The following is a 14,439-nucleotide window of genomic DNA, read 5'->3' as shown; positions in this document are numbered from 1 at the left end:
AGCAAACATCTCATGTATTTGGTGCTTGACTACCAGACACTCAGTCTTTTTATTTAAACAAATGTTAAAAAATCAAATGTTAACCTGTTAAGACTGTTAGCATGACAGCTAAAATAAACAGCTTATCGAGATGTCTACAATTCTTAGAATAATTACTTTTCTCATAAAAAAGAATAAATCTAAACCATTAAATTTGTACCCAAGACGATCAAATCTTTAAAAGCTCACACATTCACAATTTCGAAAATAATAAAAAAAGAGTATTTCCACAAGATAGTACACCTACTTTTTTTTTTAAAAGATACAAATCATGCATAAATATTTAAAGTTAACATATGGAACCATAAGGAAAATGCATAAACAAACAAGACAAATTGAAGTAAATTGGGTTTTTCTTCAGGGCTTAAAATAACTCGGTAGGAATGGCGACTGCAGCGGTAGTATCCAGGCAACTGAGGACCACTGATATGGATTTCACCCGCTTCATCCCACAACTCAGATACACAGAGGTGACCCTGGACACACACACACACACACCCACACACGCCCACGCACGCACCCACACGCCTGCGCGCACACACACAATCTGACATTTCTTGAATAGATAATAAAGTAGGCTGAGGAAAATAACAAAAAATAAAAAAATCAGGAACAGTCAAAGCCAGACATCAGTCTAAACAGAGGTAGACGTCTGTGCAATCACTGGCTTTTAATAACTTTCTTATTTTTACTCCAACAGGTCAAACATACGAGTGGACATGAGTCCTGTACGCTCTACACTTATGCATCAGCTAAAAGCACATATGGATATGTACTTTATGTAAAGTGGGTGTTATTTTTTGTTGCAAAAAGCAGCAGGAACCAACCATGGTCATGCTCTGAAACCCGCAACACCTGGCACAGATGGCAAGGCATAAGGTAAAGTTTTCTGGCTATACAGAAGAAGGTTGACAGGTGCTCGGCCTAATTTCTGTCTGCCTTTGCAGGAGTTTCATTAAAATGGTTGAACTGAATGTTAATACCATTTTTACTGTAAGAGGAAGCATGGAGGCACAAGTTGCAGTTAGTGATAGATCGATAAAAAGACTAATATTTTGTTCTGTTACCTACTGTACTTTATATGCAAGTCAGAGCAGGTTGGTGTTTTTTTTTTAAGTCTGTCTGTGAAAAGATGACTTCTGTCACCCTGGTGATGTGAATCACAGTCTTCTCAAATATTTTAGAGAAAAATGTACACACACACACACACACAAACACACACACACACCAAATGTTCAAACTAGCTACACAATCACCTTCTCTGGTAATGACCGAATCTTATCTACGCAGTGTGAAAACAACCTACCTGAGTCAGAGCTGTACATGTAGACGAACTTGTTCCACCCATAGTGCTCGATGACTCCCACCAGAGCGTCCTGGAGTTCAGGCCTCAACTGGATGACAAACTGGTTAGCGGTCTCAATGGGGAAGGATGGCGTGACGAAGCAGACATGCAGCGCGCCGCAGAACGACATGAGCATGTTTACAGTCTTCCTGTCATAGAGGCCAATGATGGCGTACACACCTTTGGAGAACTGGGAGCAAACTGGAAAGGACAAAACAGAAAGTAAGAAAATTAGATAAAGTGTTTTTTTTTTAAAGAAATCAATGGTAAATAAGGCACTCTTGGCTGGACAACAAGCTATTCCATAGACTGTGGGGACAGTGTGACTCCTACAGTCATAAAAATGTTTTCTCAAATTATTTTTTTTTACGCACCGTAAATAAAAAAAAAAAAACACTGACTGCAAATAATCAATCGGAATGGCTACATGTATGCTTTTAGCTTCACTGCTGTGTGATTTCATTGTGGTTATTCTCCGACAACCTGATTTAAAGTGGAAACTGCCGCAATATTAAAATTGCAGGAAATTCCTTCTCTTTCTTTTCAGTCGGAGAAGACCTCTGTTTACCCAGAAGGTGCCAGCAAGAGACATTTTCCATCTAATTTCTAAGTGTTTCAATGTAAATAGAGGATTCTAAATATCAGCAAACCAAGGATTAAGGATTAGATGTCTAAAGAAAGATGGAGTGAGGTGACAAAGAATATCTCTAAATGGTGTTGGTAATTGTTTTTTTATTATTTTTTATTTTGATGATACAGAAATAGAAAGCCGAGTGACACAAAGAAACCTAAACTATTCATTTCTGAAATCTTGTTATGTTAAAATCCTTTTTATTATTAAGGGTCTTGTTCATGAAACATTAAATAAATTCCATCCGCATTAACAAACACCGACACAAAAAAATGTATTCATTTATCATTCAGATGAAACAAACCTGAGGGACTTTGCAAATTTTATTACCCTGCTCAGATTTGTTGCCCTGCTTTGACGTCACTTTTTTTTTTACACTGGAAGAGTCTAGAAGTATATTTTTTAAACAATGCACATCTTATTTATAAGTGTGTGATTTTTTAAATATTAACTAAATATTTCAATAAAGATACAATTTGCTAATTTGTGTTTATGCATGTTGTAAAACCTGAAATAAAATCTAGATATGTAAAAAATCTAAATATTTCACATTGGTAAATAGAATGGATGTTTGTTCCTTCAAAAACGTTTCTCCAAATACACAACCAGCCGGGGATAAGTAATGTTTTACCTCTACACTTTTAATTTAAGTTATCTTTCATGTGAAATAACGTCAAGGTAAAATGTGCAATGCATTTGGGGAAATGTTTTATTTATTTTTATTTTTTGCAAAAACAGTCATATGACACAGAGTGTAACGTGAAAACTTTCTTTGGTAAAATGTTGGTGACCCTGTGATTAAATTTCCAGGCTGTGATGATTTAACTACAGGTCTAAACTGCATTTCTGATTAAATGTTACAGAGTTCAGATAAAACACCAAAACTAACAATTAGCCAATCAGTTGTAGGCATGTGCAGATTTTCTTCCCCGCATTTATTAAAAACAATCTGCAGATCAAAACAGTACATGTGTGGGGAAAATCCATAACACAGAGGCCTAATTGAATTAAACTGAGCTGAAGAGTCAAATCCAATCAGGAATACAGACCAAAAAAAAAAAGAATTTGTGGATAAAAAGCAGGAACAAAAGAGAGACAAAAGAGATTGTCATCTTTCTCGAGGCGTTTTGAAGTCTTCCAATTAAAATCATGTTTATGCACCACTGGTGTGGCTCTTGGCTTCAGTGGAGGAGGTGAGGAACAGAGAGGTTAATCAATGCATCCCTAGGGCTCCATTGACATTTTCCTAACTGCAGGAGGTGGTTTTCATCTCTCATTCGCTTTTCTCCCTCCGTCTCACATTTCTTCTCCTTTCTTTCTCCAAATCACTCTCTGTATGCCACGTAGTGCTTTCTCCGCACCCCGGTACGTCTTAAAATGCCAAATTGATGTTAATAGCTTTCTTTTCTTGTAAGGTATATCCTCTCGGTGGAACATAATCTCTTTACACTCGTGTGGTCTGGCCTGGACTATTTTCTGCTGAGGTGATGGGTGGGCCTCACTTATCTCAGTATTTACCAAACAGATTGAAATTCCTGCCTGGACCCGCGCAAAGGCCAGCCTGCTGCTCGGAGCTGAAGCAGCGACAGAGGAAGAGAGAGAGAGAGAAAGGATGGCCAAGACCCAAAACGCCTAACCTGTCACAGACCTGCCCCCTCCAGGCAGGCACGTGTGTGTGACGGAGATACAGGGAGAGAGGGAGAGAAAAAAAAATAATCAGCGTTATCACATAAAAATACATGCCCACACACACAAACACATATGCAGCCCGAAGTGCTCCAAAAGCCTGGTGAGTCACCCTACTTAAAGCAGCCCTGAAATAGACATTTTGCGCCTCGCCACACTGACTCAGTAACAGAACTATCTTCCCTTCATGGTCTGCACATGCTCTCACTCGTAAATGGATGCTTTTTGATCCGCTGCCTTCCACAAGCGTGCGTTACAATTTTCCAGGGCCGATTTCAGAGGTGTCCTCCGCGTTCTGCCTGGATGAAAGGTAATGAGAGCTTGTTTGACTTTTCGTGCAGTGTCCCATTACTCTGCCCAGGAGCGGAGTTAACATGTTTCACTGAGCATAAGTCATTTCTCATTTCTCATACCTGCAAAATAAAAAAAATTATTTAGCCATGTGGCAAAGGCCCCTTTCTCTGAGCTGGCAGGCCAAACATGTGTTTGTCTGCTCCGCATAAGAAAGACACAGGCCATTAGCGAGACCCAGCAGCCAAAGCTAACCTAGCAGGATATATCAGCAACAGAGTGGGGGTGTGTGTGCGCGTGTTGGTGTGTGTGTGAGCGGCTTGTTAGTTGCTACTCCACGTGTGCAGCGACATTTGAGTCGGGCCTGAAACAACTCAAGTGATCTCGAAGACCCCAGCAACACCTGTCCGCCCTGGCATCCCTGATCACCTCACCACGGTTACAGCTGCCACGGCGGCAGGACCGAGGCTGCCCGGGCAACGCTCGGTTTCTCTGGCAGGGATTACAGTGGCTCCGAAGCTTTTGGAAGATGGGCTGGGAATTGCGACTGTTTGGACATTTTGTCATAATTAGTCTTCTCCTCCCTGAAGGAATTAGCAAATTTGCAGGAAAAAAAAACAACCAAAAACCCTCGCTCGGCTTTGAAAAATCCGCAGATATTTTTAGGGAAATAACGGAAGATCTCCAGTTCAGTTCCGCTGCACCAAATTTGCATTTAGATTCCAAACAAGTAAGCGATAATACCCATTAAGCATCCATCACAGCTATTATGGTGGATAGATATAAACCAGAGGCAAAGTTATGGTGGCTCAAATTTAAAAGCTTTTTATGCTCCTTTTTATTGCTTCGTTTTTACAAATGTCCCCTGGCTTTAGCTGTTTATATGCAGTGTTAAGCTACTCTGTTGAGAAGAAAAGCTTAGGCTCTTTTACTCATTCGGGCAAGAGGAAGCGACACTAATGAACAATCAGACAATCCGACAGAGAAGCGCAGTCTTACGAGCAGCCCTTTCATCCGATAAGTCACTGCTTAGTTGTACAATTTTCTCAGCTCCATTTTTACCAAATTCAGGGATAAAGTTGTGACCGTTTACCAAGACATTGTTGCCAACAGATCAGGTTGGAATCAAGGTTGAATCCCTAGATTCATCTGGTAGAGAGATGCCCCAAAAGCATTTCAGATGTAATTATTGTAGACCAAAATGATTTTACAAACTCAACACGATTGTTGATCATGAAGATCTTTAAGAAGTAAAGATTAGGATCTTTACTTCTTAAAACAGTGTTAAAAACATTTCATATCAGCGAGTTTAAAGGTTTAAATGCTTTTGTAAAGTATTGTAAGGGTTTACTTTCCAAACTAAGCGACTGTAGAATTCCTACATGTGTGAAAATTTCATACTGGTCAAGGAAGTTTCCACTTCCACAAAATCCACATGCTGTCTGCCTTCATTAATATGTAACCACAAAAAAGACCAAATGAACAAAATCAAACTAAACTCCCCAATTTCCCTGCAGTCAACAAATCAAAAGTACTCTTTTTTTTTTTTTTTTTGTATAAACACCTACTGTACATTGAGAGTGAGGAGGACAGCTCTCTGGGATCTGTGCTTTCACTTTCTAAACGTTTTCTCTGTGAACAAACAAGTTAATTTACATTTGTTGTGGACAAAGTGTTTTGGGCTGCAGGACATAAAAAAAATAAAAATAAAATAGCAACTAAAATCCCAAAGGGAGTGATACTCGCACAAAAGGAGGAGCTGTCAGAAACAACTCATGCAACTCAAGTCTTCCCTGTTCTGTTTCCTGTGCCCGGCAGCTGTTCCTCTGCTTAGCATGAGCCAAATATCAAATGACAGACGTGTCTGTGCCGGCTGCACAAAGAGGGCATGTTTGTGACAGTTTCTCCTGCATCCAAATTTCTGGATGATGGGATAGCTCGCAAATGGAAGCTGTTGAGCAATGCTGAACCCCTCATATTTACTTATAAATATTTAACCGCAGAATTTAAGTTTGACGTGACAAGTAAACAAACATTACATCAAACAGCATTTTAATTCTTGATGGATGAATAGAAAATATGTCCGACAGATGCCTGAGAGTTACATTTAAATAAAAAAAAAGTCTTTATCCAAGGACCCCTTATGTCACAGCTATTTCATATTTATCTGAACGCACTTTAATATTTACCAAATATCTTGGCAAACAGATGATGAAGTCTGTTTCAAGGTGTCCTTCAATAAGGTACCTTCCTTCCAGCTACTCCGCTGGAGCTGCTGCTTGATAACCTGTGCATTAGGCTGCCACATCACACGTGTTTTCATTACAGAAAATCAGCTTGCTTAAAATCTAAAAAAAAGAAAAAAAATACAACAGACATATCTGAATGTTTTTAACATGCTATTTTTTCATGTTTAATAGAATAAATATGGACACTTTTGTGTAAGAACTTAACGACAAGAAGTATCTGAAAGACATAAATGGAGCTAAAGCATCTTTTTTTTTAACTTGTACTTTTTTTTAAAGTCAATCAGAGAGTAGGAGTTTAAAATGTTGAATCTATTACTTCCTGTTCCATTTAGTCATTCTTCGTGACAGGAAAGCCAAGACAGCATGTTATTTAACCAAAGCAGATGTGTGTCCATCTTTACATATCGGGCAGCGGCTACAAGACAATATAGCTTGTTGCCAAAATGTGACCGTCTCTACAATCAAAGGAGTAACTATGAAGTTTAAAAAACTTTGGATTCCAACAAGCAGGAGGATGAAATAGAAAGCAGGGATCAAATCTAACATTTGTTAAGAGACTATCTCGGAGCCAACTGGTTGTTTGACATGACTACCAGGAAATATAAAATAATTCCTGGTATGCACAAATGCAACCCTGTGAAAATGTGCACAATTTAACTGTCTACTTGATCAAACACTGAGGTTTTTTTAATCTATAAAAAAATACTCTAGATAGGTCTGATGTGAAATGTGGGATGAATACGGAGAAAAGCATACGTAGAAAATCTACATCATGGACTCTTTGAAATACTAGCATATTTTACGTAAACATATGGTGGGCTCTGCCAGAGAAGTAAAACCCGTTGGTGATTTTGTCTTTCAAAAGAATAATGATCCGAAATATGTGGGCAAACAGAGAGAGAAAGTAGCTCAGGCATAACATCAACCTTCTTGGCCGGATTTATACTACATAAAACTTGATCCAGTGAGCTACAGAGAACAGCACAAAGGAGAAAATCCCCTCCAGGGAAACTAGAGAGGAAAAGTCTTTCTCTTGGTTTATGTTCCCTGTGGTACCGATGGGATTTCACTTCAGCAGGATGTTTGTCCTAAGGGAGCTTAGTGATTTGTGCTTCAAAGGTCAATCATCCTGAAAAAAACCTGTTTTGGGGGTAAAGTCTCCAACCCAGGTCTTGTAAAGTGACACTAATTTATCCCACCTATCTATTGTATTAAATCTTTTTTTTCTGAATGTTTTTATTATAATATATATTTTTAAAAATCCTTGTTTGCCTGTGTTGAGAAATTACAGATGTTTCTCCAGGGATGGCTTGACAAATTTAGCCCAGGCTATTAGATCGAGTCAGACTGAACATGTATACAAATCCTTTCAATAAATTTGAATATTATTGAAAAGTTCAATTATTTCAGGAGCTTATGACTTAGTGGAACACATTACATAGATTAATTGCACACAAATAGAAGTTTGAAAAACCTTACTTCTGTTCATTACAATGATTTTCCACTTACAATTAATGAAAACATGACATTTAATATTAAAATATTAAATCCGACTTATAAAAGAACAATTATTAAAAACATAACTGGGCTTAATTAAAGTGTGTCTAATACCTGCTTAAAGGTTGTTGTTGTTTTTTTTTTATCTTAATCTGATAAATGAGACTCCTGGGTATGTATGTACTTATTTATTGAATATGACTGTACATTATGCCTCAATTTTGCAGCTCCAGTCAGGCTTAAAAAGTCAATTCGATGTCATTATTAACCAACAACGCCATATCCCTCAGCAGCTGCAAAATGTGAAGCCAAATGTGCTTTTTATCTACAGATATCTGAACAAACTAATGGGGAGAAAAGCAAAAATAATTCATTTATGGCTGTTTCTGTCCTTGCATCTTGTTAATCATTTAGTTAAACTATTGGTAGTACATAGACATCCTTAGATAATATGTCATCTTGAAGGCAGCATATCCATTCATCCATTTTCTGTAATAGCTTCATCCTGTTCAGCATTACAGGAGGGCTGGAGTCTATCCCAGTAACCAACAAGCAAGTAGCGGGATTCACCACGAACAGGTCGCACCGTCGGTTGCAAGGCTGAAGGCAGCATATGTTGCTCTAAAAATCTCAATATGGTGTTTAGTATGAATGCAGCCATTACAATAGAGTTTGTTGATTTTGCCAACGGCCCATAAAGGAGCCTATACTAATAAAACCCTAGGGTTTTTAGTTTTGCTTGGTGTTGTTGTTCTTTTTAGGTTTTGTTTAATGGAAAGCAACATTTATTTCTTTAAAGATGTCTGAAATTCAGATTCATCCGACACAATCCAATGTTTCTATTTTGTCATGGTTAAAGTTGCTGTATGTAAATCTTACAAAAATGTTTTTTTTTTTTTACATATTTGTTAAAAGTGCCGCCATGACAGTATGAGACAGATAATCTGTGAAAAGATTGTGATTATCCACTTCCTCCCAAGTGCTACTATTAGTGTCTGAAACTATCGAGTCAAAACGATCAATCCAAGCCAAGCCAGGAGGAGGGTATTAGTGCCATCAGTCAATCTTGTGTAAGTGCTGCTAAACATGCTAATGGCAGAGAAACAACTTAATGTAAAACTGTTTATCCACCATTATTGGTGGCCATGCTAACTAGCCTGAGCATTCATGGCAGCCTCCTTCGTGGTGAACCAGCTGTAGCGTAGCAGAGAGAAAGGAAGAGAGTGTAAGTGGCGTGTACACGAGAATGATTGACAGTGCTAAGACCCTCCTCCTGACTTTGATTGTTTTTTCTGACGATGTTGTGCAAATCACAGCAAACTGGTACAAAGCAAGGAGCTCAATTTTTGCACACATTATTTGTTTCATATTATACTGTCACGACGTAGTGACAGTTTTAATAAATACTTTTAAAAAAGCATATTTCTTTTATAAAAGGTACATACCGCAGCTTTAATCTTCTGTACCATTAGAAATGAAAAAAGGAAAAGTGTTTCACAGGGTTTATAATACAATAATAAAACAATCACAGTGCAGCGTATTAGAATATGGCTGGGTGTAAGGCAGGATCAAAACTTACAGTGTAGGTACAGAAACCTCCACTCTGACATTAAAAAAACAACAAGTACCAAAGTTACAATACTGCCTTGCTTTCCCACAGGAATATGTTGGTTGAGATGTGCTTTTATCTGGCTGTATTTGAGCCTCAGTGATCTCAAACTGATTAGATTATTTTGCAGACAGAAGCATTCATTCTGTGGTGTAACTAGCCATGACTTTATTTTTTGTGTTTATGTTTTGAACATATATCACTAGTAACAAGATCCACAACCTTTTCACATGTTCTGTCACAGTGTCATCTCCAAAACAAATGCCTTGTCAGAAGAAAAGCTCTACATTGTGGACGCAAAATGAAGTTTGTTAAATACTGAACACGATGTATATTACTTATTTTGAGTTATCATTACATTGTTGGTATTTTTGTCAATGCTCAGTCTTAAGTGAAAAGAAAAATACTGCATTAATTTATACACTATATCTGTGTAGAGAGTTATTAGCTCTTTTTTAAAAATGACAAAATCACAAAGTCTGAACACAATTTAATTAAATGCGACTTTATATTCCTTTTATGGCTGGTTAGTGGAGTAAATATCCCCTACCGACAGTTACTTGGCCATTATTTTTTTTTAAATGGTGGTGGGAGCAGAGCCATTACTGTCACATCAGGCAGTAATGTACACCATCTCCAAAGGGTGAAAGGTCACTCAATCAACCGCAGAGCACATTGATAGGAGATAAACACAAGTGACAACAGACACTGCAAGACGGTACTACTGTCCTCCACTCAGCCACCCATAGCTAATAACTGCCAGATAATGCATGTAATAAAAAACAGAGAGCATGTTGCGGTCCCACGGGTCCCATCTATCTTCTGCAGAGCTAATCAGCGATGGAAATGAAAGGCACAGCAAAAGAAGTCAATAACTGGTTCATTACGTACACACATGTAGAAGAAAGCAGAGCTACGTCTTACTATGAGGGTATAGATGCTCCATGCACACACCTCAACAGACACACACGCACACACACCCCGTGCTTGTAAAGAATCCCCCAGGTGATGGGTGGGGGTGGCCCAGTCCGTGGGACCGCCAACACAGCATGAGTCATGCATCGCAATCAATCTCCTTCTGTGCAGAGAACAGGGAACTGGGGGACGGAAATGCAACTCCGACCAGGATCCGCACGACAGTCTGCAGACACGACTGAGTGGGAGGGTTTCACTTTATGAGCAGCTTTCTCTGGGATCTCCGGCAAAAGATTTCGAAATTTGTTCTCAGAAAAGGGAGAAGAAGAAGAAAAAAAAGATTCATGCCAACTAGCACCTCCAGGGATAATGTGTCAATGTAGCGGAAAGAGATTATTTCATCCATGCAGACTCCATCGAGTGAGTCCAGGTAGTGAGCCGGGAGACTTTTTGAAGATTTTGAGGAGGGGGGGGAGACTAGGTTTTGCCTCACTGCTTTCCCATCTTTCTAATGTACCCACATGCCCCTTAGACTGCTGCGCTCCAGCGAAGGGTGCTTGCTGTTCCCTGGCAGAGACAGCTAGAGTAAGATATACTGCCTGTGCAAGAAAAATAAAACAGGATTTGTGCCACTGTTTGTGGTGTTTTGTGAAAAAAAAGAGAAATGTATGAGAAGAAGAGAAAGAGTGAGATTTGAAAAGAACATTTCGAAACTAGAGAAAGAAATCACAGAAAAAGGCCAGGATTTGAGACCATCTGAGCAACCAAGCGGGTCTTTCACTCTTACTTGGGGACTCTGAATCCTTAAAAGTGATTTCGATGAAAAGAGGATAATGGAAGGTTAATAAGCATGAGACAAAATGAAAGTGAGCCATCGCACATGTAGGTGACGGCAAACAGAATGTGGATAAAATGGGGTATTAGTGCCTGTGAGAGAAGATGATGGAGAGAACGCTGTGAACAAAGAGAACAGATGCCAGCCTAGCAGTGGGAAACATAGGAACCACACCGTGAAATCTAGATCTCTTCCATTTCCTCTAAGTAATAAAACAATGGCACCGCGTCGCCTCATTTAATGGCTAATCGAGGGTGTGAGAACACTCCCCTCAGTTCCATACATCTCTCTCTTTCTCCCTCTCCCTTCTTGTGTTTCAGTCTCTAACCCTGTCATCGTCTCTCCTCCTTGACGTTTCTCGCCACGTTTCCCAATCTGCGGGGCCCGGCCGCCTGCTGCATAAATGCTTACCTGGGCAGCGGGTCAGAAGCGCAGCCCAGACCAGCTCCTGTCAGGGGGTATGGAAACTCCAATTATCTGCTTAACAATCATCCCTTTGCAATTATCTCCCCATCTGCGCATCAGTGTCGACAGGTGCGAGGGGACGGTCCCGCTCGCACACGTTCATTTGTCTGACAGAGGAACCGATGGAGGTGGATATGTGGAGCCGGAGGAGCCAAACACACAACCTACATGCTAATTCCTTCGGAGCTTCTGTCTAAATTAACAACGGTCTTCACCAATTTCCAGCCGAGCTACTGGGAAATTAAAGCGTTCACTTCGGACCTGAGCAGAATTCCTGATCACTACAAAACCCTAAAAGCAATTTCAGACATCTTTTCTTTTTGTGAAAACATAAGTGAAGCTTATGAATAGGGGAAAATTGCTGCAGCAAATGATTTGTGATGACAATCAGCTAATCCAAAAAGTTCTCTGAATGAAGGACAGGAATTAGCGTAAAAGGGTTCCTAATCCACAATGTGGCCCAAAAATGTTATCTTGTTCAATAAACAGTTGAAACAAAATGAAGCAAGAAACAAGTTATTGTAGCTACAGTGTCTTGTTAAAATGCACATTTTGTCGTGTTGAAGCTGTAAAAAGAAAAAAAGCAGTTTATTGCGACTGTATGTGGTAGTGCATAGCTCCGAATTAAAAGAAAAAGGACACATTGTACATATGAGGCTCGCACAGGAATCATACCCTGTAACCACTAATTAATTAAAATCCAGAACAAAGTAATTTAAGTAGAGGAACATGCCAGGTTAAAGTTGTGGAGTAATTTAAACCATGGTTAGCTTCAAAATAACTCCCAAACTTTGAACATCTGACAGAACATTGTGCAATCCATCATCCAAAAATGAAAATAATAAAGAACAAGCCTAAACCTACCAAGATATTGTCCCTAAACTGGGAATGGTGAGTATTAATCACAGAAGCTGGCAAGAGGCTGATGCTGGGCTACAGTGATCCAAGACTCAACTGGAAGAACCTGTCACCAGGATATACTAGCAGACATCAAATATGTCCTCCGTGGAAGATTGGCAGTCAAGAAGATATTGTTAAAAGAAATCAACAAGAAGTCATGTTTAAAGCTAGTCACATAGGAGGAAATTCAAATTGCTTGGAACCTTTGCTCCCACAGATGCTCTCCTGACTGAGCTAATGCAGATTTGCAAACCGGCAGAATTTCTTAATTTGCAAAGGATATAAAGACATACCGCCTAAGACTGGCAACTGTAATGGCTGAGAAACGTGACTCTAAAATTGACTGAGGAAGATGAATGGAATTAATCACCACATTTATCAGTTTTTTTCTAGTGAAAACAAATGGGAAAACCAATTATATTCTTACCTTCTACTTCCTTGTAATGCACTATTACAATAATCCCATAAACATACATTGACTATTGGTAGTTATGTGACAAAATGTGAAAAGAAGTTGAAAGGATATCAATTTTTGCAAGGCACAGTATCTCTGAGAGATGAGTACAAACACTGAATTAATTCCTCCTGCATTGGGGTTCATTTTCTATTTTTTTTTTTAAAGACAGAAACACACAGGCAATATTTAAGGAATAAATTAACAAGTACATTCGAGGCAACATCTAGGTAATATCTAAGGGTGCTACAATAACACAGCCTCAATGCCATGACGAGGAGAGATGTGACACAAAGCTCCATTAGAGTCTGCGTTCCTCTGTGGATGGTGACTGGCAGTTCTCATTTACATAACTTCCTGTTTTTCTTTCCAGAAAAATGAAACGGGTATGAAATAGTGACTCAAATATTGCCAACTCTTATTGCATTGTTAACCTGCCATCACAATCAAGTCACGTCAAAGTGCTGCTCGGCTTTTCTGGCATACTCATTTTAGATCATCAGCATTTTCCATTAAATTCCCATAAATCAAAACAAAGAAATATTAAGAGAAAAACCCTGAGAAATCAAAAATCTAATCTTAAATTTTTTTGTCTCTCACACAGTCTACGCGCAAGAAATCTGTGCCGTTTTGCTCCTTAATGGTTTTGTGAACTGCTATGTGTTGTGACTGAATATGCTCTGTCACACTGAACAGCAGTGAGGTACAGTTTGTCTCCAGGAAGCATGTTGGTGCAAAAAGCAGCAAGATTTGAAACAAGCTTCTTCTTTGATTAGAACAACAACAAAAAAAAACCCCAAAGAGGCTTGGTTGGGCATACAGCAGCGTTTCTTTGTGGGAAGGAGTGTGTCGCCTGGTGCAGAGACATTTCACATGACAATTCCAGTGATAACTTTCTTCGCTGCAGTGGTTCGAAGCACTTCAACATCACCTTTCATTATCAGCTCTGCTAGCTTGGAACCTCAGCTGCGGCAGCTCCTGTAAAATACCCGCAACAACAATGGCAAAAATGTGCAAATTGAGTCGAGCTGAGCCGAACCTTGTAGTAAAAACAGGGCAAATGGTGTCACAGGTGCTTAAGATACTGTTGTTAAAGTTAATGTGCCACATGCGCAGTCAATAAAGAAACACAGTAGATTCCAGTACTGAATTACAATTGTCAAGATCGATGCTGTTTTGTGTAAATAGTTTGTCATAACCCTAAACTCAACTGCCTACACAGGAAACAATGTGTGGCTGGAAGGCTTGATTGAGTTGTAAATGTGCAATTTGGACAAGAAAAGTTGTCCAATGCCACCTTTTTTTTTTTTTTTTAAAAAGTGCCTGTTTTTCAAACTGGGAAGCCATTGAAAGTGAGGAAACACAACAGGGACGAAGGTACCAAGCCCCATCTTTCTTTTTAGAAGCGGCGTGGACAGTTTTCAGGTGTTGATAAAGACAAAGATCAACATACAGAGAATTTCAACAATCTACACAAGTAACATAGACTGAATTAACTACATTAGTGTTAATTAAATCACTTC

General features: G+C 39.1%; 1 protein-coding gene across 6 annotated transcripts in view; it reads right to left on the bottom strand.

Annotated features, from left to right (window-relative positions):
• Window positions 1-14,439, bottom strand: part of gria1a (glutamate receptor, ionotropic, AMPA 1a) — a 94,871-nt gene that overhangs the window by 67,435 nt on the left and 12,997 nt on the right. For all 6 annotated transcript variants that reach the window (XM_032554503.1, XM_032554498.1, XM_032554501.1 and 3 more), the window contains exon 3: window positions 1,346-1,585. In XM_032554503.1, the coding sequence (XP_032410394.1) occupies window positions 1,346-1,585 (240 nt within the window). The remainder of the gene's footprint in view (window positions 1-1,345; window positions 1,586-14,439) is intronic.

This window comes from Xiphophorus hellerii, chromosome 23 (assembly GCF_003331165.1).
Source record: "Xiphophorus hellerii strain 12219 chromosome 23, Xiphophorus_hellerii-4.1, whole genome shotgun sequence".
Lineage (NCBI taxonomy): Eukaryota > Metazoa > Chordata > Actinopteri > Cyprinodontiformes > Poeciliidae > Xiphophorus > Xiphophorus hellerii.
This window is presented reverse-complemented; position numbering and strand designations above follow the sequence as displayed.